Source organism: Chlamydomonas reinhardtii, chromosome 16 (assembly GCF_000002595.2).
Source record: "Chlamydomonas reinhardtii strain CC-503 cw92 mt+ chromosome 16, whole genome shotgun sequence".
In the NCBI taxonomy this organism is placed as follows: Eukaryota; Viridiplantae; Chlorophyta; class Chlorophyceae; order Chlamydomonadales; family Chlamydomonadaceae; genus Chlamydomonas; species Chlamydomonas reinhardtii.
Genome location: NC_057019.1, coordinates 6,167,412 through 6,192,892, shown reverse-complemented (window position 1 = coordinate 6,192,892; position 25,481 = coordinate 6,167,412). Strand labels below are relative to the sequence as shown.

The following is a 25,481-nucleotide window of genomic DNA, read 5'->3' as shown; positions in this document are numbered from 1 at the left end:
CCAGCTTCTACATGGCTCCGAGTGCACTCGGAGCCATGTAGAAGCTGACTACTATCCCTGACCTGTACTAGTCCACTGCGCGATGTGCGTGCCTCAGTGAGGCATGTATGGCAGCAGCTGCACTGCCACGTGCCGTGCGTGCAGGCAGGCCTGCTGCGAAGGATGCATCGGTGGGTGTGCGGTACGTAGTGGGAAGTGGCAGGTATGTGCCATGAACACTGCGTCATGTGCAGCCGCTCAACTACATCCAGGGGCGCACTTCACATCTATTGGATGGGGCTATTGACTTGATAATGCCTGTTTGCGAAAGCAACACGACCACTGCATTCGCAATGGCAAAGGGATGCGTGAGTTGTGTCAGTGTGTGGTCCGTGTCTTTATTTCCCCGGTTACCCATGCCCGATGCCTGAGGTAGGCGCCACGCAAGTTCCAACATTGTCACAAGGCTTTGCCAGTAGGATGCAAACAAGAAGGAATGGGGCGTGTGGTGGGCCTGGAGGGGGCCCCCGGATGGCTGTCATGATGAGCAGGATGACCTGGCAGAGACTCTTCGGTTTTAGGAGGCGCACAAGCCAAAAGAGAAGGCAGTTGAGGATTGTATGTGGTGGGTGAGAGCAGGGGGCGGGGGCGCACTGGCGGGGTGTCTGTGCGAGAGCATTGAGGTGGCTTTGCGGCGGTTGGGCGGCGCCCAGAACCGGAGGTGAAGGAAAGACCAGGCATCGATCTTGCCTTGCATCAAGTCTACGTCGGGCGAGAGTCGTGTCCACCCGTATTGCTGGCGCGTGCATACCAGCGTGCATAGTCAACCTGCGCACTCATCACCCGACATGCCCTCATGTGCGCACTTTCATCGTCCTGCCCCAGGAGGTCGGGCCCGTCTCAGCCTACTGCGGACGTGCGGACACACGTACATGTTGTGGGGCGCTGTGTGTGGAGATAGCATCATGTATGTGCATCTGGGCGCTTCATTGCGCGAAGCCAATTATGCCCACGTCGGGAACATTTTTGCCCACTTCATTTTTGCGGCATGACAGCCGCCTCACCCCGGTTAGCGCACGTACTGGAGTGCTGTGCCGCAGTAGGGCGTGTCTGCCATACTGAACATCCGTGTAACCGTAACTTCGGTCTGCTTACACAATGGCCAGCCCGCACCAGTCATCCAGAGGCCTCAGTGTGCGCGTGGCGGGCGGACGGGCGGTGTGTGTTGCCCTCTCACTTCTGGGCCAATAGGCCTACCGCGCTTCCGCCGTGTCCACCGCCCCTTCCCCTCTCCGCTCTGCCCCCTCCGCGGCTGCCACCTCCTGCTTCAGTAGCTCCTGCGCCAACAGCTCCAACTCCCCAGGATCCCCCGCCACAGCCTCCAGCCCAAACACCTCTTCCACCGCCGCCAGCAGCGCACAGCCGTACTCCCGCAACAGCAGCCGCTCCGAATCGGTCCACTCGCTGCGCACGGACCAGCGCTGCCCACCTCCCCCCTGATCGCTGCCGCCGCCACTGGCCGACGGCTGTGCCTCCTCCTCGGCCCCAGGAGCCCTCCCGGTGTCGGCAGCGTGGCTAGGCGGCTCAGCCGCTACCGCCGCATACGGGTCATCGGCGGAAGGTGCAAAGGGGTCGTCTGAATCCCAGGCCGGCGCCGCAGTGCCGCCAGCGGGGGCGCCGGTATCGCTGGCGCCTTGCGGCGGCGACTCGGTGATGACGAGCGGGCTCATGCCCGCAGCTGCCAGCATGCGCCGCAGGTCCTCTTGCGTTGCCTGTCATACATCAATGGAAGAGTTGTTTACGGGTGCGTATTGTTGTCCAGGTCAGTTGCCACGCGCCAGCGTTGTTGGCCACGATTCCAAGGTTGCAGCAGCACCGAGCAGCCATGCAAGGTGCCATTCCTCGTGAACTGCGAGGCCCCACCTCACCTCAACGAGCGGAATCGCCTCTCCACTCGCCGCCGGCCCCGGACCTGCCGCCACCCCAGCAAAAGGGTCCTCGGCGGCGGCCGCCGTCGCCAGCAGCTCCACCACGCTGGTGACGGGCCGGTCGGCTATGCCGCAGGGCACGATGAGGCCGGTGCGGAAGGGCGCCAGGTCGGTTACCACGTTCAGCGCCAGCCCGTGAAATGTCACCCACCTGCAGACGCCGTGGTTGCGAGGCAAAGGTGAGATGTTTGAAAACCGGGTTGTTGTGAGGTCCCTGATCATAGAGCGTCAGGGGTACAAGTGCTTGCATCGCGCGCGCGATCAAATGACACCGGCCGCTTTGTCCAGCGCCCGCCACGCGCCCAGCCGGTAGCCGCGCCTGCCGACCCCCTCCCCACCTTTTGGCCTTAACGCCGATGGCTGCCACCTTGGCCCCGTCCACCCACACCCCCGTGAGGCCGTCCTCCCGGCCGCCTGTGAGGCCCGACACGGCGTCCAGCGCCTCGATCACAACCTGCCGGGAGTGCGCGGCGACGGGATGAAGGGAGACCAAACAACTGCGATTCGCGTCATGCCAGCCAGGGCAAAAGATACGGTATCATCCTGCCAACGAGCACAAACACAACTTGCGCGCCGCTAATGACTCTGAGCGAAAGAACTAGGCTGCCCCCTCCTTGTCCGGCCCCGACAGGCTCCTCCCAAGCCCCAGTTTTGGCTGGCATCTACAACCCCACCCTCCAAGCCCCTCCCTTCTGGCCCCTCCCTGCATGGGCCCTCCCAACCCCCTCCCACCCAACCGTCCAGGCGCCGCCTGCTGCAGCCGCACCTGCTCCAGCTGCCGGAGGTACCAGTGCAGGTCGGGCCGCAGAGGCGGCGACTGCAGGTCCAGCACGGGGTACAGCACCAGCTGCAAGGGGGGGGGCGGCGCGGGGTGGCGGCGGTTGGCAGGTGGCGAGTGGGTGGCGGTTGGCGGTTGGCGGGAGTAGGCGCGGACGGGCTTCACGTGCGTGTGCGCCTAGCAGGAGGCGGCATGCGCCCTGGTGCCGCGGTGCGTGGGATCAGCAGTCAGACGGTGCGGTCCCCGGATCTACTTTGGGGAAGGCACGTGCTCCCCTCTCACAATCAGGCAGGAAGGCAAGCTGACCGCGGGGCCGCATCCGCACCTGGCCGGGACCGTGATACGTCACTTCCCCGCCGCGCTCCGTGCGGTACAGCGGGATCGGCGGCGCACCTGCAGGACACAACGCAGCGCAACATGAGGGGCCACCCTCTCCAAGCCAAACTGGACAGGCCCAAACGCGCGTGGGGCAACACCTGGCACGTTCATAAAGCCAGCCTGTGACACGGCTCGGCGCGCGCGTAGCACCCACCCGGTGGAAAGCGGAGGTGGTCTAGGGTTGAGCCCGTGCCCAGCGTGTAGACGGGGGGGTGTTGCAGCAAAATGACTGCGTTGCAGCTGCCGCGCCGGCCCGCGTCAACCGCTGCTGTGGCCCGGGCCAGGAGCGCGCGCTGCCAGGCCCACGCCTGGGGGGGAGCGGAGGAACCACCAGGTGGTGCGCAGTGACACAGGCGTCGTACGGCTATGGAAAGAGTGCGGGATGTAGGGCAAATCGGCAACCGATGCGGCAAATGACTGCTTGTGCATGTGTGATGAACAGCCAGTGCTGGTACGCGCACACGTGAGTGTGCGACACAAAATTGATGTGCACGCTCTGAAGACCGCCGAAACCGGCTTGTCCTTGGTCCCAATTTGAGATTGATAAGAACCAAGTCACCGGACCCGGTGTTATGAGAACCTCACCTTCTCGTAATCCACAACCTGGTCTGACAGATCGTACACAACCACCTGCCCGCCGCCTCCGCCCGCCGCCCCAGTGTACGAGCCGCCACAATCCGTAGGGGCGCTGGATGCGCAAGTCACCCGCCGCCGGCTCGCTATGAGAGCCCAGGCGTCCGACCTCGCCGGCTCGCGCACAGCTGGGGCAGTAGCTGGGCATGTGGTGGCAGTAGCAGCTGCCACCGTGGCAGCAGCGCTACCCAACACGACGCGTGCCCTGCACGCGCGCCGTTCACGGTTGCAACGAAGTTCCCCCTGACTAAGGCTGCTGCGACACGCGGCGACCGCAGGCGTCCGGGGATGCCAGCAGCCGCTGGCGCCGCATGTGGGGCTGGCTGCATCGCGGGCGGCAGCAGGTCTGGAGAGCACCATACAGTGGGCTGCGCAGCTGCTGCTTCTAGGTGGACGCGGACAGAGCCCAGCGGCCGATGTTCTGTGCCTGCATGTGGGTGCACAGCTGGTAGCTGAGCTGTCCACAGCTGTCCACAAGGCATTCTGCACACCGGGCATCGGTCGGAGTAAGCCGCCCCGCCGCAGGCCCCGTGGCTCGGTCCTGACGTCGCGTGCCCAAGTTGACGTAGCACAGTTCGCCGCCACCGGGCGCTTTATATACCGAAGGCGAAAATCGAGCTCGCGCCTGATAGCTCTTGAAGGGGTGATGGGACTCTGGCACAGAGGCACCGCAGTCGCGTCGGCGCAAGCGAGGGAGGTGTTGCGCTGATATTTGGCGTGCGCACCGCCAGCTCGATATTCAAGTATAAAATCATATACTCTATGTAGCCGCATGCAGCCGGCCATGCAAAGAGGTACCTGGGTTTTGGCGCAATCGCATATGCATTCCTGAAATCCCAAAATTCCAGGGAGGAAGTACGCTGCTGTCGCTCCACAAGCCTGCTGCTGCGACTAGGACTTGTCAATTTACGGTCAGCTTAGCGTGCACACACGACCGTGCAAGCCAGGCGACCCGTTGCTGACCCGAAAATCCTGGCGCGTCTTGGGGTATGAGCATCATGGCCCTGGCGCATCAAGCCAGGTGTGGCCGCCTGAGGTGGCAGCAGCAGCGAGTGCGCGTCCCTGGTCGTGCGTTGGTGTTTTTATGTCGCGCGCTGCGGCGACGGCTCCAGGCAGCCAGACTCTGAAAGGAATTAAAACTTGAACAGACCGATAACTTATGCACTAACCACTATGCTGACCCTGCCTTGCTGCAGGAGGATTGCTGCTCTGCACCGTCCCTCCTTCGCTGCGCGCGGCCGCCCACTTGTGCATCCATGTTTCATCAATACGCTTGAGTGTGCTGGCGTGCGGCGGGGTCTTGCCGTCGGAGGCGCGCTGTCAAGCCCCAGGGGTGCGCACGGCGGGGCAAATCGCTCTAAACAGCTGCGTATGCGCCTCGCCAGCATGGTGGTGGTGATATTTGGGAATGGTGTCACCTCACTCGCCGCTCAGCGCGCCCGACGCGTGCAAGGGCTGCTTGAATGGCTTCCCGATACAGCCCCGGGACACACTTTTGCCTTCACTGCCGCTTGGCATCTCCGCGCGATGAGCAATCCGCAGCATTTCCCATAAAATGTGCACTTTAGGGTGCTGCTTGGTCGGGGAGATGCGTCGCGGGCGCACCCGGCAGAAGCATGCATGGTTGGGTTGCCGCTGTTCACCCGGCCCACCCCGCCCCAAGTCCTCACCCATGCATACGCGTCCCATTGGCTCCTCGCACAGGCGACGGCATTCCGGATGACAGCAGCTCGCGGACGGGCAAGCCCAACGGAAACGACAACATGCGCCGGAACCGCAGCCGACCAGCCTCTCCAAACCCGCGGGGGGGAGTGAGCCCGAGCGAGGCGCTCGCTAGCCGCAGCATTGACATGGACACCGTGCAAAGCTCGAGGTGCGTGGGCGAAAAGGGGTTGGACTGCTGCTGACAAGGCTTGCCGGGTTGAGGGCTTGGGGCCTCCGGTGTGCTGGGGTGAGGGAGGTGTCGCGCCCGGAAGTGTGTGAGCGCCAGGAAAAGGAACACGCGGGACCGCGTGCTGGACCGGATGCGGTGCGGCGCTCGCGCTGTCACCGCAAGTACCGATAGAATGTGTGTGTGGCCGCGGGGCACCAGTATGCTGTAGCGGCTGCAGTGCTTTCGCCTTGCAGTGTTTGATCCCGCTGGCTCCTTCACAGGTCTTACTCGGCGCGCCCCGGCGCGCAGCAGGACGGGCCAGACGGCCCCACCCCTCCGGGCTTCAGCTGGCCGTGGCTGGTGCGTATTGTGGCATGACAGTTTAGGGGGGGGGCGGGGAAATGGCCATGCCAGGGCTGGGCGCGGGCAGGTCGGCGGTGAATATGGTGCGCTGGTGCTTGTTGGCAAGAAGCACCGCCGCGGTCAAAGCCTCCGCACGGCCTGGGGTAGCGGCAGAGCGCATGGGATGCACCGGGGCGTGCCGTCCAGACTTGCCGCAGGGGGCGGGCTGGTGTGTGCATAGCCGGGCACTTACTCGGCAGCTGCGGCGGAGGCAGGGTCTGGATTACAACTCGTGTACCTTCCTGCCAGCTACAGCCCGCACGCGGGATGGCTGGCCTTGAACCGGGGCGCCCTGCATAGCAAACCGGAGCGTGCCATCGCGCCGCGTGCATGTGCCGTATGCCAACTGCCGCCGCAGTCCTGGAGGGCCCTGGTCCTAACTGGGATGGGTTGTGATGTGACTGCCTTGCAGGTGGCGCTCTGTACGCTGGGCATTGTGATCTGCTACGCGGACCGCTCCAACATCTCAACGGCCGTGCTGCCCATGGCGCAGCAGTTTGGCTGGGACAAGGTGGGTGGCTGACGGGGCGTTGCGCATGGGTGGGTGGGTGGATAGGCGGGTGCATGGGTGGATGAGAGGGATGAGGTGAATCCAAATCCAAGTAAACTGAGACCCAGAACCCGAGCGGGCTTGGGGTTCAGAGGGACTCCCGGGCGTGAGCGCCACGAGCACGCTGCGTTTCCCGGCCCAGCGTGCTTGTTTAGGTCGCCCATACCTGGCCCTCGACTGCTCTGCCCACTCGCCTACCACCGCTCCCCTGCCACCCCCCCTCTGCCGCCCCACTTATCACTGCCCCATCTCTCCTCCCCATCCCCATGGCTATGACTCGCAGGCCTACCAGGGTGTGGTGCTGTCGGTGTTCTTCGGCGGCTACGCCACCACTCAGGTGCTGGGTGGCAAGCTGGCGGACCAGTTCGGCGGCAAGATGGTGCTGGCGGCGGGCGTGGCGTGTGAGTGTGTACGGCAGGCGGGGGCGGGGGCCGGGTGGACTCGTTTTCTTGTGGGGCAGGGGAGTGGAGGGCGAAGAGCAGCACGGCGGCGTGGGTGCGTCTGCGAGCGCGGAGAGAGGGGCTGGCAATTGAGGAGAAGTGGTCACGGGGTTACGCAACGTGATGGGGCGGGGCGAGGAGTTACGTGGCGCGTGTGGTTGGAGGTCGAAAACTGCGCTAAGAGGCGGGAGCATGGACTCCACCGAGAAGCGACGTTGTCATTGCTGCGGATCAATGTTATGTTGAGCGCCCAGGCTCAATCAGCTCAAACGTTTCCGCCTGCTCCGTTCCCGACCTGCAGTGTGGTCTGTCTTCACGTTCGCCACGCCGGCCGCCGCGGCTGCGGGCACGTTGCCGCTGCTGGTGGCCCGCGTCATGCTGGGTGTTGGGGAGGGCGTGGCCTTCCCGTCCATCCACTCCCTCATCTGTGAGTCAGCTTTACTCGTGTATCGGCACTGGTGCGAGCGAAACTGGCGCGAACTGCTGCAAAAAGGCTGTCTCGAGACTTGCTTGCTAACCGCCAGACCGCTTTTTTGCCCCCGCCCGCAGCCCGCAACGTGCCTGCGGGCAACCGCACCACGGCCGTGGGCATTGTGACCGCTGCCTCGTACGCCGGCACCGCGCTGGCGTTCGGCGTCAGCCCCTGGATTATCAGCAACTTCGGCTGGGAGGTGAGGAGGGGCGGGGGCGGGGAGGGTGGGAGGTGAGGATGGGGGGTGCGGGGAGGTGAGGAGGCAGAGGCGGGGGCGGAGGTGCAGACAGGTAGAGGACAGGGTGTGCACCCAGGGGATGAAGCGGGTCGGCAACACGCTGTGCACGCTGGTCCATGCGGGTCCCAGCAGCTCGCGCTGTGCAACCGAGCCCTGCCGAGTCAACATGCCCCGTGTGCCGATAGTGCCTTGCCTCTTTCGTCACCTGTGTCTCAGCTCTGCTCCCTCCCCCCCATAGCGCCTCCACCAACGCCACCTCCCACCACCACCGTATTTTGACAGATGGTGTTCTACTCGTTCGCGGGCCTGGCGCTGCTGTGGCTGCCCTTCTGGCTCCCCGTCGTCACGCTGGACAAGTTCCGCTCCCAGCCCTCCTCGCCCATCAGTAGCATGGAGTCTGACATCGAGGCCTCCGCCTCCACGGCTGTAGCTCCTACAGCCTCCACCGGCGCCACGAACGGCAGTAGCAGCACCAGCGTCGCCCCAGTCGACAGCTGGGCGCTGCTGAAGCGGCGGGAGGTGTGGGCCATTTGCGGCGCGCAGTACGCCCAGAGCTGGGGCATGTACGGGCTGTTGAACTGGCTGCCCACCTTCTTCTCCGAGTTCTACCAGGTGGGTGGGTTTGGGGTTACGGTACTGCGGTATGCCGCGGCAGACGGGCGCGCGGGATGCGGCTCCTGTGAGCGTTTGGAGTGCTCGGTACGCATGGCAACCATGGTGAAAATGTGTCCAGACGCATATTGGATTTGCAACCGCTGCACTTCGTGCCGGCTCTGACCCACCCGCGTCACCGCGTGTCTGACCCGCCCCCCCTCCTGACTACGCCTTGACTCCTCAAAATGATCATGCTTGTAACCCTCCCACCTCCCCCTCCCTCCCCCCACCCTCAGGTTGAGTTGGCGGACCTGGGCTCCTACACCCTACTGCCGTACGTGTTCCAGGGCGTGCTGGGCGCCGCCACCGGCTTCCTGGCGGACTGGATGCTGCGCAACGGCTGGCAGGTGGGCACGGTGCGCAAGGCGCTGCAGGTGGTGGGCATGCTCGGACCCGCCGCCTGCCTGTGCCTGGCAGTGTCACCGCTGGTCGGCGCCTCCGCATCCGTGGCCTCCAACCTAATCACACTGGGGCTGGGCTTCTCCGCGCTCACGCTGGGCGGCGTGTCGGCTTCCCACCTGGACATCGCGCCGCGCAACGCCGGGTTGGTGTTTGGCGCCGGCAACACCGCCGCCACGTTGGCGGGACTGGTGTCGGTGCCGGTGACGGGCTACCTGCTGCAGACCACGGGGTCTTGGCCTCTGGTGTTTGGCATCACGGCGTTCCACTATGTGGCGGGCGCGCTGCTGTGGGCGGCCTGGGCGGGCGACAAACAGCTGCCGGAGGACGGGGCGCCGGTGGCCAACACCACCGCCACGGCGGTGGGCAAGTGAGGAGCAAGAGGTGGCGAGTGCGGGCAGGCGCCTGTTTGTGAGTGGTTGAACGACGAGAGCGGGCTCCGTGCAACCGCGGCTGTCCGTTTTGCAGTCGCGGGTCTCTGTGCGCGGTGGACTTGAGAGTGAGAGCTTGTGGTCTGAGGGCCCGGCAAGGTTGGAGCCTGCATGCACCCTGGTGCGAAGGAGCCGTAGCTAATCATGCCTTGTCGATGAAGGCCCCGCCATTGCATAGCTGCCTTGTGCAGCTTCCTTTCATTATCTATTTTCGCTTCGCTTGAACACGCCCAACGTTCGCGGCTCCTAGCGTGTGTGCGCTTGCCAGGAAGGTGCTTGGTGGGTAGGCCTCTGCAGCGGAGGCGGTGGGAGCAGTGATTTGTTGTGCTTATACGTGGCGTGTGCACTGCTTGGTCTTACAAGTGTGCGAGTCCGTTCGGGGGGAAGAATCCTGGGTACACACGGGCAGATGCGCGGGCCTGCAAGGCCGGCTGTGAAGGTCATCGTGAGAGCCCCCTTGCACTTGCACTGCGTACGGCTGCGCAGCCGTCACTGCATGGCGACGGCTGCTGTGTGCGTTTGCAATGAGCGGAAGCTGAAGTTTGCGTGTGACACGAGCGCTGGTGCGGGGCTGGGGAGGAGATTCACCAGGTATGGGGGAAAGAAGCGGCGGGTTAGGGGTTGGCCCAGACGTGGCATGCCGCAATTAGGTAGAGAGTTACTAGCACTTGCGCAAGACGTAGTTTCAAGGCCGCCAGACGCAGGGGCGGGCCGTGGCAATGGTTGGGGATCCCGAAGGGCGTAGGAGGGTAGCGGGTGTTGTACTCAAAGCGGGCAAAAGATAAGGTGCGGACCGCAGCCTGGAGGCTGATCCAAGATAGGAAATGTACTGCGTGTGTGTGTGTGTATGTGTGAGTTCGTCATGTTCAAATGGTGCTTTCAAGGAATGTGTGTTGCATGTTGTGGTCTCTCGTGCTGCTGTGCAAAATTTACGTTGCCTCATGGTGTGTATCTTTAGTTCGGTTCGGCATTGATGACAGCAAGACAGAACATACTATACTAGTAGCGTCCAGCCATTAGCAACATACCGGTGTGAGGTCGAGGAGGAGGAGAAGGGTCACACAAGGCTTGGGTTGCGCCATCCCTGCTCGCAGCGCCTGACGGTTGTGGCAGGTGCTTTCAGGTCACTGGTATCGTGTACATGCTAGGCGCAACGGAGGCGCTTGCTGAGGAGCTAGGGGTCTGGGAAGTGTGCGGAACGGCCATACGCACACGTAATTTGAATAAACGCTGACGAAGATGGTGGCAAGGTTGCAGGTGGATGTGTGTTGCATACACGCGGCTGATAGTGCTGCGAATCCGGCAGTTTTGGCACAACAGGGGACGCCCGGATCGCACATACATGCCGCACGAGCTTCGGACACATATGCGGGCGATTGACCTTTGCTGACAGGGACTCAAGTGGAATGTGCGAGCGCAGATGGCTATCGCAAGTGAAGGGTAGGCGCCTATGCTACGGCTTCCCGTGGTATCCTTGGGGTTGTCGATGTCGCTAGTACGATACATTCTGAGGTTGGGCCGACGTGGACGGCGCAGTGGGCGGAGCAGGCGTTGGTTTGAGCGAAATGCAGGCGCGAGGCCGAAGGGCGGGTACGCAGCAGCCGCTTGCGCTGTGCGCAGACTGTTATGTTATTACTAGTAAGTGATTTCATCAGCGGCCTGACCAGGCCTGGCTGCACTTCAGGTTTCCCGTTTCTGCATCAGCGGCGGCCCTGGGCATACCGTACCGACTGACGGCTCCCTAAGGGCGCGCATGGCCCGTGCTGCCCTCCACCGCTCATACATGGGGCTGGTGCAGGTCAACCTTGACACTCCGCAGACCGCGCGATGCAGCTACACCAAAGGGTGATACGTTCAAGTTGCAATCGACGCTGCGCGGTTATCACTGGCCCCAGGCGCCGTAGCAATCTGCTCGACCAAGGAGGCGGCGGAAGCAACAGCGGCAGGCCGCACCTCGCCCGCACCAGTCCCACGAGGCCACGACAACTCCCCCGAGCAGTGTGCGCCACCTGCGCAGGCTCTGAGTGGCTAGAACGTTTGCCGTGCGTGCCGTGCACATGACGGCTCAGGCCTCAGCGCACTCTGAGCAATATGCGAGGCTCTGCCGACAGGGGTCCTTCGAGCTTGACTATGGTGGTGTATCCTGGGATAACTGGGCATGTTGATACTTATTGCAGCAAAACGGTAGAGGCGACAGTATGTGGAGTGGGAGGCCCGACGCCAGATCGAAGACGAGGCTGCGAATAGGCGAACCGTGCGCTGGGGCGTGCTGGAGTGTCTGGAGTGAGCACGGAGCAACTTGCCGTTTACGGGTGGCGGTGGATGGTTGACAGGAGGATGCCCAAGGGTGCCTTCATGTCGAACACCCCCGACCCGGGAATGGGTTACGGCTTTTAACATAGGTGTCACACTATCAATGCGGACTGGTCCTGGCAGCCCAGGAGACAAATGCTCCGTCTTGGGCCTGCAGTTAAGGAGCAAGCCGTCATGCTGCGTGCGTTCACACGCCACGCCCTTTCGATTCTCAGCCCTTCCTGTCGTCCACCAGCAGGGCTTCCGCATGCGCTGCTGCTTCCAGAACCTGGGGATCCCCTCTGTGCAAATCGGCTCACATCCAAGCTCACACCCACCAGTGTCGCGTCCCGGAACGTCCCTACCGACGCTCCTGCTCTTGATCGCGCAAACCGCACGCGCCGCACGCATTCATGTCACATGCAGCCTTGGTCACGCGCTTGTTGCTGCAGTTACCCCCATCCCCGCCATCGCGTGTCCACAGGCCCCCGAGGTGCCTGACACGCCTCGCACAGCGCCCCCAAGTACGTTCTCGTCCGCTGGAATCCTTGGCACAAAGGCCTGTTGCCATTCATCCGACGCCGCATCCCGTCAGACGACGTGCGGCTCCTCACATGGGCGGTAGGTCCTTGGGGAAGCGCACCGCCTGCGGGTGGTGGTGGTGGTGGTGGTGGTGGTGGTTGGGTGTGAAAGACGCTTGTGCACTTTTTGAAGGCAGGTGGCCAGTGGCCATGCCCCAACCCCCCGCGGTTTCCTCCTCAACTCCCCGACTGCGTTCTTCGTTTTGCCCTGCTCTGCCCTGGCACCGACCCCGCACCTCCTCCTCTAGCAAGCAGCACATCACCTCTCCGGCCCTCACGCCCCCTCCCTTACGCACCTGCAAGTCCTTCTCCTGCGCCTCCCAGTGGCCCCAGCCCAGGGCAGCATACAGCCTGCGGGGCAGCAGGCCCAGTGCGCAGTCGTTAGTCGGCAGTCGGAGCGGGGGCTCAGTGTAATACCGAACGCGGGCTGCCCTCAGTGTAATCACACACAAGGACGACCGGCGCTATCGGCCTCCAAAGGTTTTACAACCCCAAACATGCTATCCCAAGCATTTCAAACCCACTTGGCCTTCATGTCGCTGATGTCGCGCCGCGCCGCCGCCCCGGTGGCCGCCTTGTCGTCGCTGCCCAGCAGCTTGTCCAGCGCCTTGAGCGCCGCCGCATACCTGAGGCCAGCACACCGCGTGCGTTCAATGGGAAGCAGAACCGCATGTGTTTAGAAGGAAGCAGCACCACGTCTATGTACCGGGAAAGCAGCACCACGTGTTTGGAGATCAAACAAAGGCCACCGTGTGTGTATGTGGAAGGATGTGGAGATGTAGAGTGGCATACTAACGTGTCGGTGTTGATGATGCACCGTGCCAAGACGAGGTGCTCCGAGGCTTCCGCACATGGCCACCCGCCGCCTGCGCCCTCGCGCCCCTCGCGCTCACCTCTTGGCCCGCGCCTCCACCTTGGCGTGAAGCAGCAGGTGCGGCGCCTCACTGGCCGTGTCCACCCACTTGCGCAGCTCCTGCGCGTGTAGCAACAATTGCGATAAGACAACAGCAGAAGAGAATGAATACTTTAAGTGATGCCTTGTGCGTAGGGTACCTTGCAGGGAAACGGCAGGTGTCGAGATGCCTTCACACAGCGTGCGCAACTTGCGCAGCGGCATACCTGCATGCACACCGCGACGGCGTCCGGCGCTGCCGCCGGCTTCGCCTCCGCAGCCGCCGGCTTCAGCTCCGCTGCCTCCGCCGCCGCCGCCGCCGGCTCCACCGCTGCCGCCTCATTCGCGGAAGCCTCCAACGCCGCGGCTAACACAGCATCCTCTTCCTCAGGCTGCGCCTCCTTCTTCTCCTCCTTGTTCTCCTCCTTCGTCGCCGCCGCCTCCTTCTCCGTCAGCTCCTCCGCCTCCATGAGCGCCGCCGCCTTGCGAGCCAAGGCGTCCACCAGGGCCGCCTTGCGCTCATCCATGTCCTTCTTTGTGCGCCGGTGCTCTGCGTTGTAGGAATGAATTGCAATGTTGCCAGGCCCATATTCAGAAATCTTGGACAAGAAAGAATGGCTCGGAACGAGGAAAGGGACCCTGTGCTTGTACGGAGTCTACAAGGTGCATGCTAGCCGTTTCAGGCCTCACCACCCGCTTCCTGCACCGCCGGTGCAGCTCACCTGGTGTGTCGTCTCCGCCCTTGACGCCATAGAAGGCCGCCAAGGCGCCGCCGTCCACTGCACCAATGACCGCGTCCGCCGCCGCCACCACCGCCGCCAGCCCGGCGGCCGTGTTGCGCACCGCCGCCTGCAGCACAGCGCACGAGGGGGGCGCTTGGCCGAGAGCCGTAGGTGTGCGTTGGAGGGTGCCGTGCCACACACACATACACAGACTTCGAGCTTGTTCTTCCTTGTGCTCTCTAACACACGCGCGCGCACACACAAACACACACGCGCCCTCCTCGCTCTTTTGCATTAGTTCGGTTTGCTTTGGGGCCCGTATCTACAACCCCCCTGTGCTTCCCCCTCACACACGCGCTCACTCACCTCCCGGCCGTCTAACTTCTTGAGGTGCTCCGTGAGCAGCGGCAGGTGGCCGGGGTGTGCTGACGTCAGCTCCGACAGCAGCTTGTCGTACAGCGCGGCCTGGGGCGCGTCGCTGAGCTTGAGGTCCTGTGGGTGTGTGGGGGTTGGTGGGGGAAAGAGAGGAACAGGATGCAGATGGTCGAAAAAGCGGTACAGGATGCACTGATGACTGCAGACGAGCTCGTTACCAACTGAGGGGGAGGGAGGTTGTCGTGGGAGGTGTGGGGTGACCCAACGAGTGATTCACACTTGCCTTGAGCAGCTTTATCTGAGCGTCACGCACAGCCTCGGACAGCTTTTCCTCGGGCGTCTTCTCCACTGCACACACGGCGCGGCGGGGCACGGCAGGGCGCGGGGCGAGCGAGGAATCACCGAATGTGAGCCATGTGAGCCACTCATTGCGACTCATCTGCACCTGGCCTCTCCACCCGTGATTCCGTACTGGCTCGACACCCCCCCCCCTAACCCGCCACCCATGGACCTACATAATGGGCTCGGCGGCTCATGTCCTGCCCCCGGCCAACCCTCCACCAATGCCCAAATGCAGCCCCACCGCAGGACCCCGCAACCCACCCGCGGCGTCGTCCTTGGCGCCGCCGTTGCCGTTGCCGCCTCCGGACGCGGAGCTGGGCGAGGCCGCGGGCGGCACCAAGTAGCTGATGCGGAACTTGTGGGGAGCGGCGCCGCCACCGCGCTTCAGCTGGCCCAGCGTCAGCGTTCCCGTCAGCAGCCGGCCTGTGCGGCAAGGAATGTGGGGGCGGGCGGGGGCCAGGGGCATTGAGCGTGTGGGGCGTGTGCGGCGGAGGGCGCGGAGGGTGATGGGGGTGGGGATGGGGAATGGAGGTGTAGGGGGCGGGGATACAGCGAGGACCCCTGTGTGCGGTGGCGTCGGCGGCAGTGTGGGTATCGGTGTCGCAAGCGTGCAGGCCGCGGCTGGTGCCGGCCTTCCTAAAGGCTGGGGTCGTGCGGAGCCCCAGTACACACCCAGTGTTCCCATTCCCCCGGTGCCCCCTGCCCTCCGAAACACACGCGTTGGATACACACAGACACACGCACACATGCCCTCCGATCCATTTCACTAATGAACACACGCCCTCTCACCCGGTGTGGCGTCCTTGGGCAGCCGGTCCTCCGGCAGCGGCCCCAGCCACAGCGGCGCCACATCGCCCGCCCGCAGCAGCATGTCGCCGGCGGGGGAGCCGCCGCCGCCGCCCGCCGCCAGGATGGCGTCGCGGCGGCTGGCAAACACGGGCAGCGAGACGCCCGAGCCGTCCAGCACGCGCTTCAGCACCTGAGGGGATGTTGGGGGGCGGAGGGATCGGGGAGGGTTGGGTTTGCGAGGGAGGGTTGAGGGTGTATGTGTGTGTGCGTTGGGGTTGCGTGCGTTGCGTGAAACCTAGCAAGTGCAACAGCAGCACGCGAGGGGATTCTTGTGCTGGAGCCAAGGAACCAGTCCGACTACTCCATTCTCCAATCCCAAGTCCCGTTATTCTCCTTCCTGTCTCCTCACCAGCGGCAGGCTGCGCATCTTGTCCAGCACTTCCTGATTGTCGTGCCGCAGCGCCAGCCGCAGAACCACCTGAGCCGCAGCACGTGCAGGAAAATGCGCAAACAACTTTGTACACATACAGCTTCACCGGCAGCGCAACTGGATCATAGGTAAACAATGTGCACATACGGGCAGCGCGACTGCAAAAAACAGTTTTGGTTGATTCTTGCCACCCACCTCGGCGCCCTTCTTGAGCGTGACCGGCTCCGGCCCCGCGTCCTGCGTGCTCAGCAGCTGTCGCGTGGCGCCGTCGCTGACCAGCAGCAGCTGGCTCTCCAGGGGGGAGTCGTAGATTTGGCTGTGTGGAGTGCGGGCGTGTGCGTGGCAGGGGTTTGGCGTTGGGGCTCTCGTCACGTGCTTGAAAGCACACGTGTGCGCGTCCTATTGTGCTCTCTACCAGGCACATGCACAGCGCAAGCATGGATGCATGCACGCTACGCACGCTACCGACCTGCGTCCTGCATAATACCAGTTTATCCGTGTATCCAGGAGCAACAACACCGCAGCCCTCGTCGCCTCCACACTCACTGGTTGATGAGCGGCAGGCAGGGCTTGTACTTGCCGGCCTCGCCCGCAGTGGTCTTGTAGGTCAGCAGCAGCCGGTACACCACACGCCCCTCCGTCAGCGCGTCACTGGTGGGGCAGCAGGCACACGTGGTTGTAAAGATGGTGCTGTGCTATTGTTCCTGGCTACGGAGCCACTTCTTGATTACTCATGAACGTAGCCCCACGATGTAACCCCCACTCCTCCAACACTGCGGGGCCGCGGGCCGCGGGCTGCTGCTGCTGCTCCCGGGTCTGGGGCCTGCCCTCACCGTGCCGCCGTCAGTGGCTCCAGGCTGCTCTCGCTGGGCCGCAGCGGGATGTTGAGGTGCGTCAGCTTGGCCTCGGCCCGGATGCGGGTGGCGCGAGACCAGGCGGGCGCAGACACCTGAGAGGGCGGCGGAGAGGGATTGTAAGGGCAGCGAGGGTTACATTCGTGATTATTCAAGCAGTGAAGGCGTAGCCAGTGACATTAGCATAACAGTAGCGGCGGGGAGGGATTGGCAATAACAGCACAGGGGGAGGGAGCAACAGCGGGTGGTGGTGTCGGGAGCACGGCAAGCAAGGCACATCGCCGCGGCCCGCTCGCTGCGGCATCACCCCCTCTAACCTCTTGGCCCTGGGCTCCATCCTTTGCACCCCATATTCTGCACCTCTCCCACATCCGCACATTACCCATCCCCTCTCAGTCTGTGGCTCCCACTGCCCAAGTCACGCTCCTCGGCTCCCCACCCAACACACGGCAGCACCCGCCCTCACCAGCACTTTGCGCGCCAGCTCCGCCCCATCCAGCGCCAGGTCGGTGCCGGGTCGCGAGCCGCTGCCGCCCTCCGCCGCCAGCTCCACCCCGTAGAAGGACAGCTCAACCTGGTTTGGGATTTGGACACACGGCAGCGCGAGCGGGAGTGGGGGGTGGGCAAGGATGTTGGGAAAAAAGCGGTACAGGATGCATTGAAGATTGCAGACGCAGTCGTTACCAAATGGGGGGTTTACATACATGATTATTTGCCGGGAGGGGTGCCAACCGATCGCAACGGGATTAGACCGGTATTAAATCCAGACATCAACCGGTCGCAGCGAGAAATGGCGCGAAGAACGGTGCAGGCACGCGGGGCAAGGACGTGCTTTTGGGTCAGGTTGGTGTGTTGGTGGGTGAGCGAGTAGTAGGCATGTATCTTTTGAGACATGGGAGGATGGGCTGCCCGAGTGTGGGTCCGGCGGTTGGCGCGGAGCCGCACAGAGCATGGCAGCCCCTTGACACACATTGTCATCGCCCCCCCCCCCGCCCCACACACACGCCGACACAATTGCGCTCGAACGCTGCATTTGTTATCATTGCACACACCAAACCCCGGCCGCCCCCTCCTCCTCCTCCCCCTCCCCCTCTTCGCCGCCCTCCCACTCCTCACCGTCTCCAGCTGGCTGGCCCCAGCGCTGGTCCAGAACTGCGCCAGTGTGAGCTCCAGCGTGCAGCCGCCCACCACCTCCCACGCCGTGTTGTATTCGGAGCCGCCGGACAGAGTCACCTGCGCGAGAGAGTGTTTGTGTGGGGGGTCGCAGATACTAGCCAAACTAAGCCAAACCCAATGCAAAAGAGGGGGGCCAGGGTGGTGGGAAGGGCAGGACAGGGGAGGGCAGGAGGGCCAAGGCCCGCAGTGGTGGAGCGAAGAAGGAGGACATGAGTGGGGCAAGACCAGCCGTGTGTGCACACGGTGGGTTTGCTTTGTTGGCTGACCACCGCCCACGGCCGTGCGCCTCCCCACCCCCACGATGGCCACAATCGCCACCGCCCACACCCACGCCCAGCCGCGGCCACGCCCACCTGCGTCCTCAGCTCGTGCTGGCGGTAGCTGGTGTCGGGCCTCAGCTGCGTGCCGCGCAGCAGGAACAGCTTGGGCGTGTCGTAGGGCCCGGCGCGCAGCGTCATCTCAGCCCAGGTGGCGCCCGGCGGCACAGCCACGAAGGCCCTGGCGCGTGGTTACGGGTGTCGTGGGATTGCGGGACGCGGGCGTGGATGCAACGGTCATTTTCAATCCCACGCAAACCGAGGCTCACGAAAGTCGCAGCCGAAAAACGCAAAGGGAGATGGGAGAGCCAAGGGGCTTTTGAGCTCTAGACGGGTGCGGGCGCCATGTTATAGGTGACCACGCCGTTCCGCCACGCACCTGAACTCGGAGCCGGCTGTGAACCCGAGCGGCCCAAGCGATACAGTGCCCACACTGCTGCTGCTGCCGTTACCACCGTTGCCGTTCGTCCCGCTGGCAGTAGCAGCCACCGCCGGGGTGGCCGCAGCCGCGGTGGCGCCTCCGGCGCCGGCGCCGTAGGCGGTCGCTGCCAGCGGCACTGCGAGCGGCTTGATGAGGGTGACGGGCAGCCGGAAGAGCGGGCCGCGGCCGCGCGCCTCTAGCTCGTGCGCGACCACCTCGCCGTAGTGCAGGCCCGGCGGCAGGCGGCTGGGGTCCACCAGCACCTGAGGGCGGGTGGTGGGGTTACATTCATGATTATTTAAGGAGTGAAGGGGGGCGGCGTGTATTAGGCGAGGCGCGTGAGCCGTGTCATGTCAAGTGTTCTGCACGTTGTGCACGTTGTGCACGTTGTGCACGTTGTGAATGGAAGTCAAGCTTGTTAACCCGCCCATCCGCTATGCCGGCCCCTTGCTCCCTCAGGATCTCGAAACATGGGTTTCTACCACCCCTCGCTCCCTCCATCTCCATCTCCTTCCCTAACCCTCTCCCCTCCCTCAGCCCCTCCCCTCCCACATACGCACGTCGAACGACCGCCCGGCGCTGTGCACCATGAGTGCTGGCGGGCAGGTGATCCAGGGCACGGACGGCTCCAGCAGCAGCCGGTCCTCCACGTCCAGCCGGGCGCTCGTGGCGGCGTCCTGGGGAGGGGGGTTGCAAATATCAACCCACATTAAAGCAAACCAAGTATAAAACGAGCGGAGCACAGGCAGAGGCGTCAGACGGGGGATAGCCGCCAATGAAGGACGGAGCGAGTAACCCACAAGTGCGTGAAGTATCAACCGGGGAAATACAGCGGTGGGCGGTGAGCGGATGTCGAGATACAGTCAACTCAAATGATGCGCTTCTACTGGTGAAAAGGGTGAGCAGCAGCGCGCTGCACCCCCCCCCCCCCGTCCGTTCCCCGTGCCCCCGTGCCGTGCCCTGCCTCTCCCCCTGCCCCTGCCTCTCCCCCTGCCCCTGCCTCTCCCCCTGCCCCTGCCCCTGCCCCCCCCCCACCTCGTTCAGCTTGGGCGTGACGCTGACGCGGTAGCTCTGCGGCTTGGCGGACTCGTGCGGCTCGCGGATGTAGATGCCGCGGCCGCGAGGGCCGCGCCCCTCCGCGCACATCGCCTCCACCTCGTACCTGTGTGTGTGTGTGTGTGTGTGTGTGTGTGTGTGTGTGTGTGTGTGTGTGTGTGTGTGTGTGTGTGTGTGTGTGTGTGTGTGTGTGTGTGTGTGTGTGTGTGTGTGCGTGCGTATGCGTGTGTGTCTGTGTGTCCGTGTGCGTGTGTGCGTGTGCCCTTGTGAGTACTTGTGCGTTAGTGCTTGTGAAGTGGGAGGCCTTGTGTGAGGTGCGCGCACGCGCATGACGCCAGGGCTTAACGGCCTGGGATGCGTACGTCAGGTTGGCCACAAGCCGTGGGTCCTACATAGCAGCGGTGGAGCAGCATGGGCACCGCAAATGCCGTGCTCACCAGGGCCCCGCGGCGGTGGGCGAGGTGGCGGCGGGCGGCACTCCGTCATTCATCAGGTACTCCCACGCCGCGTCGATCTGCGGCCGTGCAGGGGCAAGTGCGGTTCTACCGTATGTAGACTCGCGTTGAGGGGACCTGCAACCTGCCCGCAACCAACGCCGTGCCTTTCCTCACACCCATGCATCCATCCGTCGCCCACACACCTCTCTCTTGCACTTCTCTACCGTGACACACGCACCTGGATCAGTCCGCGGCCGTAGGTGAGCACAGCGTCCGGCGCGCCGCCGCCCAGCGGTGTCGCGGTGTTCTCCAGCGCCCGTCGCAGCCGGTGTGGCGCCAGCGCGCCGCCGGTGGCCAGCAGGCCGGACAGCAGCAGCGCGATGCCGCCGCAGGCGTTGGGGGAGGACATGGAGGTGCCGTTCATAAGCTGCCGCCGCTGCGGAAGGTAGAAGAAGAGAGAGGGTGGCGAGGGAGAGGGGCAGGGTTGCGTAGTCCCGTGGTGGGCAGCGTATGCGAGTGTGGAGGGCGAGAGGATGGAAGGAGGCAAGAGAGGTTGAGGGGACCTTTGGGGAGGTGTGCGCTGTGCAGTATGTACTTAATGTGCAAGGGCCCAACACAATGGGACTTACAGGTCCCGCCACACCCGCCCTGATGCTCGTCACCTGCTGTGTCCATTGCGGCACGGGCGCGATGGCGCCGCCCGGCGCCGAGAACGCCACGCCCGTGTGTCCGTCCGAGGTGGGGCCGCGGGAGCTCTGCGGCGGCACCATTCGGCAGGGCCAGCAACACGTGAGCCGATGGCGCCGGCGCCGCACACGGGCGTCAAATTCCATGCAGGGCGCCCCATGCCAGGCGGCAGGAGCAGTCTTAAGGACTCTCCAGCTCCACACTAGAAGCAAGCGCAAGGTCCGTACCCGGCCCGTACATCCCGCCCCCATCCGTACACTCGCAAACTAGCATCAGTTCGTCGTCCGTAGGGCATCGGGGGCCAGGCGGCAGCCCCCATCCCCCACCCAACGGCACCCCACACCATATAGAACCGTACGGCCGTACCCATCCTCCCAACACCGTGACCTGACAACCCCACGTCTTGGTTAACTCAGGACTGGAATAGACTACCCCACAACCTCACACCCCCAACCCACATGTACGAGCACGTGCGCCTGCGCCTCACCCAGTTGTACTGCAGCCCCTCCGCCGGCGCCTCCAGCACGCTGTGCCCCGCCGCCGCCAGCTGCGGGCTGACGTAGGCGCCCACGCCGAACAGGGCGCTGCTGGTGCCGCCGGGAGCGCCCACGGTCGTGAGGGCGGGGCCGGCGTTGCCGGCAGACGCCACGAATATGACGCCGTGCTTGCGAACCAGCTCCGTTGCCAGCTCGATGAACCTGTGAGTTGAGTACGGTATCAGTGTTTTGTGTACATCGTTGGCGACTTCGGAAGCGGGATAGTTGCTTTTGCTTAGTTTGTGCGCCGGGTTGGCAGTGTGGAGGCGCGGCGCGGATGTTCGCAGGCTCGCGGCTCAGCGGCAGCCGGGTGGGCGCCTGGGCGGAGCGCGAAACGACGCCGTGGCGCTGACCCCATGCCACGCACCTCCACGGCCGCTGCTTCCTGTCCATGCCCCTTCCGCCCTCCTCCAGCCCCCCTCCGCCCCGCCATGCAGCTCCCATCCGGCCGCTTCCACGCCCCCGCTCGCACCTGCCGGCGTTGGGCGTGGTGGTGGGCTCGCCGTAGCTCATGTTGATGAGGTGTGCGCCGTGCTGCCGCGCCGCGATTAGGCCGCGCACCACCCCCGTGCCGGTCTCCATGCTGCCCAGCCGCGTGTCGCCGATCTTGCAGCTGATGATCTGGGCGCCTGCGAACAGGGGTTTTGGGGTTCCAGCTCCAAGCATTACTACGGTACGGCGGTCAGGCAGCGATGGTGACGAGTAACAGGCGTAGCGTTCGGTGAGAAGCCACAGACAGGCGTGGGGACGTCGGGACGTCCCCAGACCCCCAGTCCATCCGCTTCCCAGGTCATCCTCCAGCCTGCCACTCCGCCACCGCCAGCCCCCACCCAGTACGGCAGTACCACCAGTACGACCGGCCACCCACCCGGCGCGATGCCGTTGCTGCCCGGGTCGTCTGGGAAGTGGGCGGCGGTGATGCCCGCCACGTGCGTGCCGTGTGCGCCGCAGTCCACCACCACACTCAGCGTGCGGCCGCCGTCCAGGATGTTGAGCACAAAGTTGCAGGCGTCCAACTCGCTGCGTGCATGGAGGCAGGGATATGGTTGTCAAGAGTACGAAGGACCGGAAGGCGTGCGCATGTGTGTGTTCAGGAGTGAAAGAGACGCCTTTTTGTGTTGCATACGCCTTCTTATGCTACATACGCCCCTCCCTGAAAAACACTTGCATTCGGTGTGCTCTGCCGCCTGCCATAGCCCTTCCTACCACGGTCTTTTCCTCCTCGTAACCCCTTCCCACACACTCCTTATTCCCGGCAGGCTCGATCGCGTCATGTTCATCAGCTCATGCCAAATGTCCTCGCGCAAGCGTAACCGCACCTGAACGTGCCGTACTTGTGCTCGTCCGCATAGTTGGTCAGCGGCGTGAAGGCCGCCAGCGCGCCGGCGCCGCTGCCGGCCGGGTGCAGGGCGCTGGTGTCCAGGGCCGCGCGCCAGGCGGCGCCATCGTGCCACACCACGGCGTCGATGAGCGGCCCGGGGTCCTCATACGACTTGGCCAGATCCTGTGTGGGTGCCCCGTGTTGACAGCACGTGCGCCAAAAAGCGTTATACGCCAGGCAGATGGCAAGGGTACATTGAAGTCAGGCCGCAACGCAAGCCGCCCTGCAAAGTGCCGGTGCGAGGGATGCTAGTGGAAGACATGGGAGCGTACGCGCTAAGCTCAATCTTGCAAAGCGGATGGAGCTACCGCCCAGCTTCTACAGCTCGCCACACGCCACGCGCCTTGAGTGCGGCCACGCGCCCCTCCAGCTCCGCCCGCTCCTTCTTAGCCTCGGGGTCAGAGCCTAGCTTGGAGGCGGGGGTGTCCTTGTCAAACCTGCATTAGCAGACGTTCAACCGGGAGGCAGTGTGGCACGTTGTAAATCACATTATGTTTGTGCTTCCCCGATGCTCCTCCTGGCCTCCTGTTGGCCCCTCCCTAGCGCGTAAGCAGCGTGCCCACCGTGCCTCCTGGCCCCTGCTGGATCGCGGCCCAGCTGCCCTCGGGCCCATGGTTTGAGTCTTTCCCTTGCCTCCGGAAAAAGAGACCCACTTGGCCAGTGCTGCCACGGCCTCGGCGATGGCCCCGCGCTGCGTCTCCTCCCACTTGCGCTTGCGCTCCTCCTTGAGTCGGCTGACCAGGCCACGACTGACCAGGCCGTACACGTGCTTGCAGCCGACACGCCACTCGCCTGATGAGGAGACGACGGAGCGGGCATCGCCGCACGGTGTGAATGGACGGGTGTCAGGGACTGAGCGGCCAGCCATGTACGATGAAAGGCCGCGGCTCAGCTGCACGCCGGACTCCTTACATCACATTCTCAATCCTGAACATACGGTCTATTCGTCTCCCTTGCGTGTCACAGTCGTCACATCTATTGCATTTGATCCGAACCGTCAACCCAAAAAGCACAAGCGAGCGCAGCCTAAGCGTGTCTCATCGGGTGCCCGCCCTCACCCGTGGGATTCTTCCAGTCCGGGTTCAATCGCAGCTTGCGGCCGCTGGCGCCCGCAATGCAGCCGTCCACATCCGCCTTCTCCACCCGGGACGTGTCTACGTCACCGGAGCCCGTGCAGTCGATGATGTCGATAATCTACATTCCCGCATCAGAGGAGGCGTGCAGTGTCCGTTGGTGGTCAGGGAAGCCAGCGGGGCGTCGGGCCCATGCGTGTCGGCGGCATGAGTGGTTACGCTACGTGGGGATGCGCGCAACACGCGGCCATGTATCCTCAGCCCAGCCATACGCAGGGCAGCACGGCGGGCGGAAGCAGCCCGGCCCAATGCGGAGCCGCAGACCCACCCACCTTCGGCTTGCCGTCGGTTGTTATCTGGAGTCCCGCTGCGCCTGAAAGTACAGTACACACACATACAGATCCTCGTGGTTTCAAGTAAATCACGCATGCAGTTGGGGCACCGCCAGACACAGGCATCATGAAGCTGACCCCAATGAGCCGTGTCATCACGGCGCGTGCCCACGCTCTTTGAACCACACGCCCGGCTCAGCCAGCTGGCAGGCGCCCGCCGCCCCCGCGCTCACCCGGATCCACGCCCGTGTCAAAGATGCAGATCTTGACCCCGCGTCCGTCGTACTCCGGGTGATCCTGTGTGGCAGCCCGCCGTACAGCAATCGGCACGGAGCGGGCCGGCACAGCAGGGCGGCCAGGACAGCACCATAAGTATGACTTCTTGAGTTCATGATAAGACCCGTGACTACTAATATCGGCACAGAAGTGCCGCCCCATGTCAACGCACCGGATGCGGGTCAGATTCATGCCAAGGAACGCTGTGCCCTGTCCCCCGTGCCCAAAACCCCACACGCCACGCATGCAAACCTGGAGGAAGCGTAGCGCTCCAATTTCGTGCTTGGGCATGGCATGACTGCGGGCGTGGTTAGGCAGGACCACCGTGAGGTTTTGACAGGCTGCCCGGGCGCAGAATGCAGGCTGGGGGGCAGGCATGCGCTGGCGGCGGGGCGACCACAGCTCGCCGGCGCCTTCAAGGTTTACTGACCCCTCCCTCCGCAGGACGCCGAGCCAGAACACCCGATCACCCACCTAAACAGCGCTGACACGTCCTCGTCCAACATGGAGCCACCCTCCAGTTCCGCGCGCTCGTCTGAGGAACTGCCGCTCGCGCTGGCGCTGCCACCTGAGCTGGCGTGGGGCACGCTGAGCAACCCTCCAGCACCCTGCCCGCCCTGCTCAACCCCAGGCGACCAGGTAGGGCTGACCGCTAGGGTTGCTCGGCCGTGATTGAGGCGCAGTAGGCTACGTGCAACTGCTGAGGGAGTTGAGAGAGGAAGCCCAGGCGTTAAGGCGCGTGAGGCAAGTCTCGGCAACAACATCGGATGGGTGCGGAGGCCTCTCAACCCTTGTGCTTCCACCTGCACAGACCCGAAACGAAATCTGTTGAATAAGTGTCAAGCGGCGACAATTACTAGGCAGTAGGCCGGGATCGCAGCTCCCAAAACCACATGCAGGTGGGGACAACGCGAGGCCAGGCTTCATAACTTGAACTTAACTAACAATAAACAGTGTTTAGATTCATCACTTGATACAGCGAATTTCGCAAAGCGAGCAAACGGGTGTAAGAGGAGTGTTAGAAGGGCTTCGCGCGCGCAAAGGTTGCCCGGGTCAGCGTGGCCTCGCCCCACAGTATCTGACTGCAACATAAAATTCAGCTCTGGAGATCGGACGAAAGGCGGGCCCTCAACGGCTGCAAGGACTTACCATGGATGCCCTCAGGGATGCTGGGCATGTTTCTGCAATTCCCTAAGGGAATGGGGCGACGATTGAAAGTTATGTGAACAAGATGACAACAAAGTCGTGTTCGCGAGTAACCTATCAGTCGTCGCGGCTACAACATGCTCGCATGTGT

General features: G+C 63.8%; 4 protein-coding genes across 4 annotated transcripts in view; 2 read left to right on the top strand and 2 right to left on the bottom strand.

Annotated features, from left to right (window-relative positions):
* The window catches only part of CHLRE_16g675200v5 (uncharacterized protein), a 7,196-nt gene extending 6,083 nt beyond the window's left edge, over nucleotides 1–1,113 (top strand). Inside the window, exon 10 of the mRNA XM_043071266.1 lies at nucleotides 1–1,113. This exon is cut by the window's left edge and continues 933 nt beyond it. The gene's annotated coding sequence lies outside the window, so the exon portion shown is untranslated.
* A 5-nt stretch (nucleotides 1,114–1,118) lies between these two features.
* Nucleotides 1,119–4,507, bottom strand: CHLRE_16g675250v5 (uncharacterized protein). Its single transcript, XM_001695888.2, has 7 exons — nucleotides 3,709–4,507; nucleotides 3,278–3,431; nucleotides 3,071–3,138; nucleotides 2,734–2,814; nucleotides 2,306–2,421; nucleotides 1,908–2,118; nucleotides 1,119–1,751 (listed from the first exon to the last, which is right to left on the bottom strand). The coding sequence occupies exons 1-7, from the start codon at nucleotides 4,114–4,116 to the stop codon at nucleotides 1,233–1,235; spliced, it is 1,557 nt and encodes a 518-aa protein (XP_001695940.2). The 5' UTR covers nucleotides 4,117–4,507; the 3' UTR covers nucleotides 1,119–1,232.
* Nucleotides 4,508–4,607: 100 nt separating this feature from the next.
* Nucleotides 4,608–10,861, top strand: CHLRE_16g675300v5 (uncharacterized protein). Its single transcript, XM_001695783.2, has 10 exons — nucleotides 4,608–4,777; nucleotides 4,953–5,089; nucleotides 5,461–5,629; nucleotides 5,911–5,989; nucleotides 6,444–6,542; nucleotides 6,865–6,982; nucleotides 7,323–7,448; nucleotides 7,571–7,692; nucleotides 8,014–8,343; nucleotides 8,622–10,861. Exons 1-10 carry the CDS (start codon nucleotides 4,755–4,757, stop codon nucleotides 9,156–9,158), a joined length of 1,740 nt encoding a protein of 579 aa, XP_001695835.2. The 5' UTR covers nucleotides 4,608–4,754; the 3' UTR covers nucleotides 9,159–10,861.
* Nucleotides 10,862–11,527: 666 nt separating this feature from the next.
* CHLRE_16g675350v5 (uncharacterized protein) lies at nucleotides 11,528–25,437 on the bottom strand. The gene is made up of 35 exons (XM_043071267.1): nucleotides 25,334–25,437; nucleotides 24,659–24,987; nucleotides 24,437–24,482; nucleotides 24,142–24,205; nucleotides 23,909–23,949; nucleotides 23,562–23,697; nucleotides 23,157–23,295; nucleotides 22,847–22,940; nucleotides 22,442–22,626; nucleotides 21,991–22,142; nucleotides 21,595–21,751; nucleotides 21,074–21,284; nucleotides 20,562–20,654; nucleotides 20,138–20,335; nucleotides 19,900–19,976; nucleotides 19,442–19,568; nucleotides 18,967–19,083; nucleotides 18,365–18,669; nucleotides 18,022–18,166; nucleotides 17,609–17,725; nucleotides 16,959–17,066; nucleotides 16,472–16,587; nucleotides 16,185–16,289; nucleotides 15,834–15,954; nucleotides 15,618–15,686; nucleotides 15,209–15,398; nucleotides 14,681–14,842; nucleotides 14,361–14,425; nucleotides 14,069–14,194; nucleotides 13,703–13,829; nucleotides 13,208–13,530; nucleotides 12,982–13,061; nucleotides 12,613–12,714; nucleotides 12,385–12,439; nucleotides 11,528–12,153 (listed from the first exon to the last, which is right to left on the bottom strand). The coding sequence occupies exons 2-35, from the start codon at nucleotides 24,946–24,948 to the stop codon at nucleotides 12,118–12,120; spliced, it is 4,479 nt and encodes a 1,492-aa protein (XP_042916111.1). The 5' UTR covers nucleotides 24,949–24,987; nucleotides 25,334–25,437; the 3' UTR covers nucleotides 11,528–12,117.
* Nucleotides 25,438–25,481: the final 44 nt, after the last annotated feature.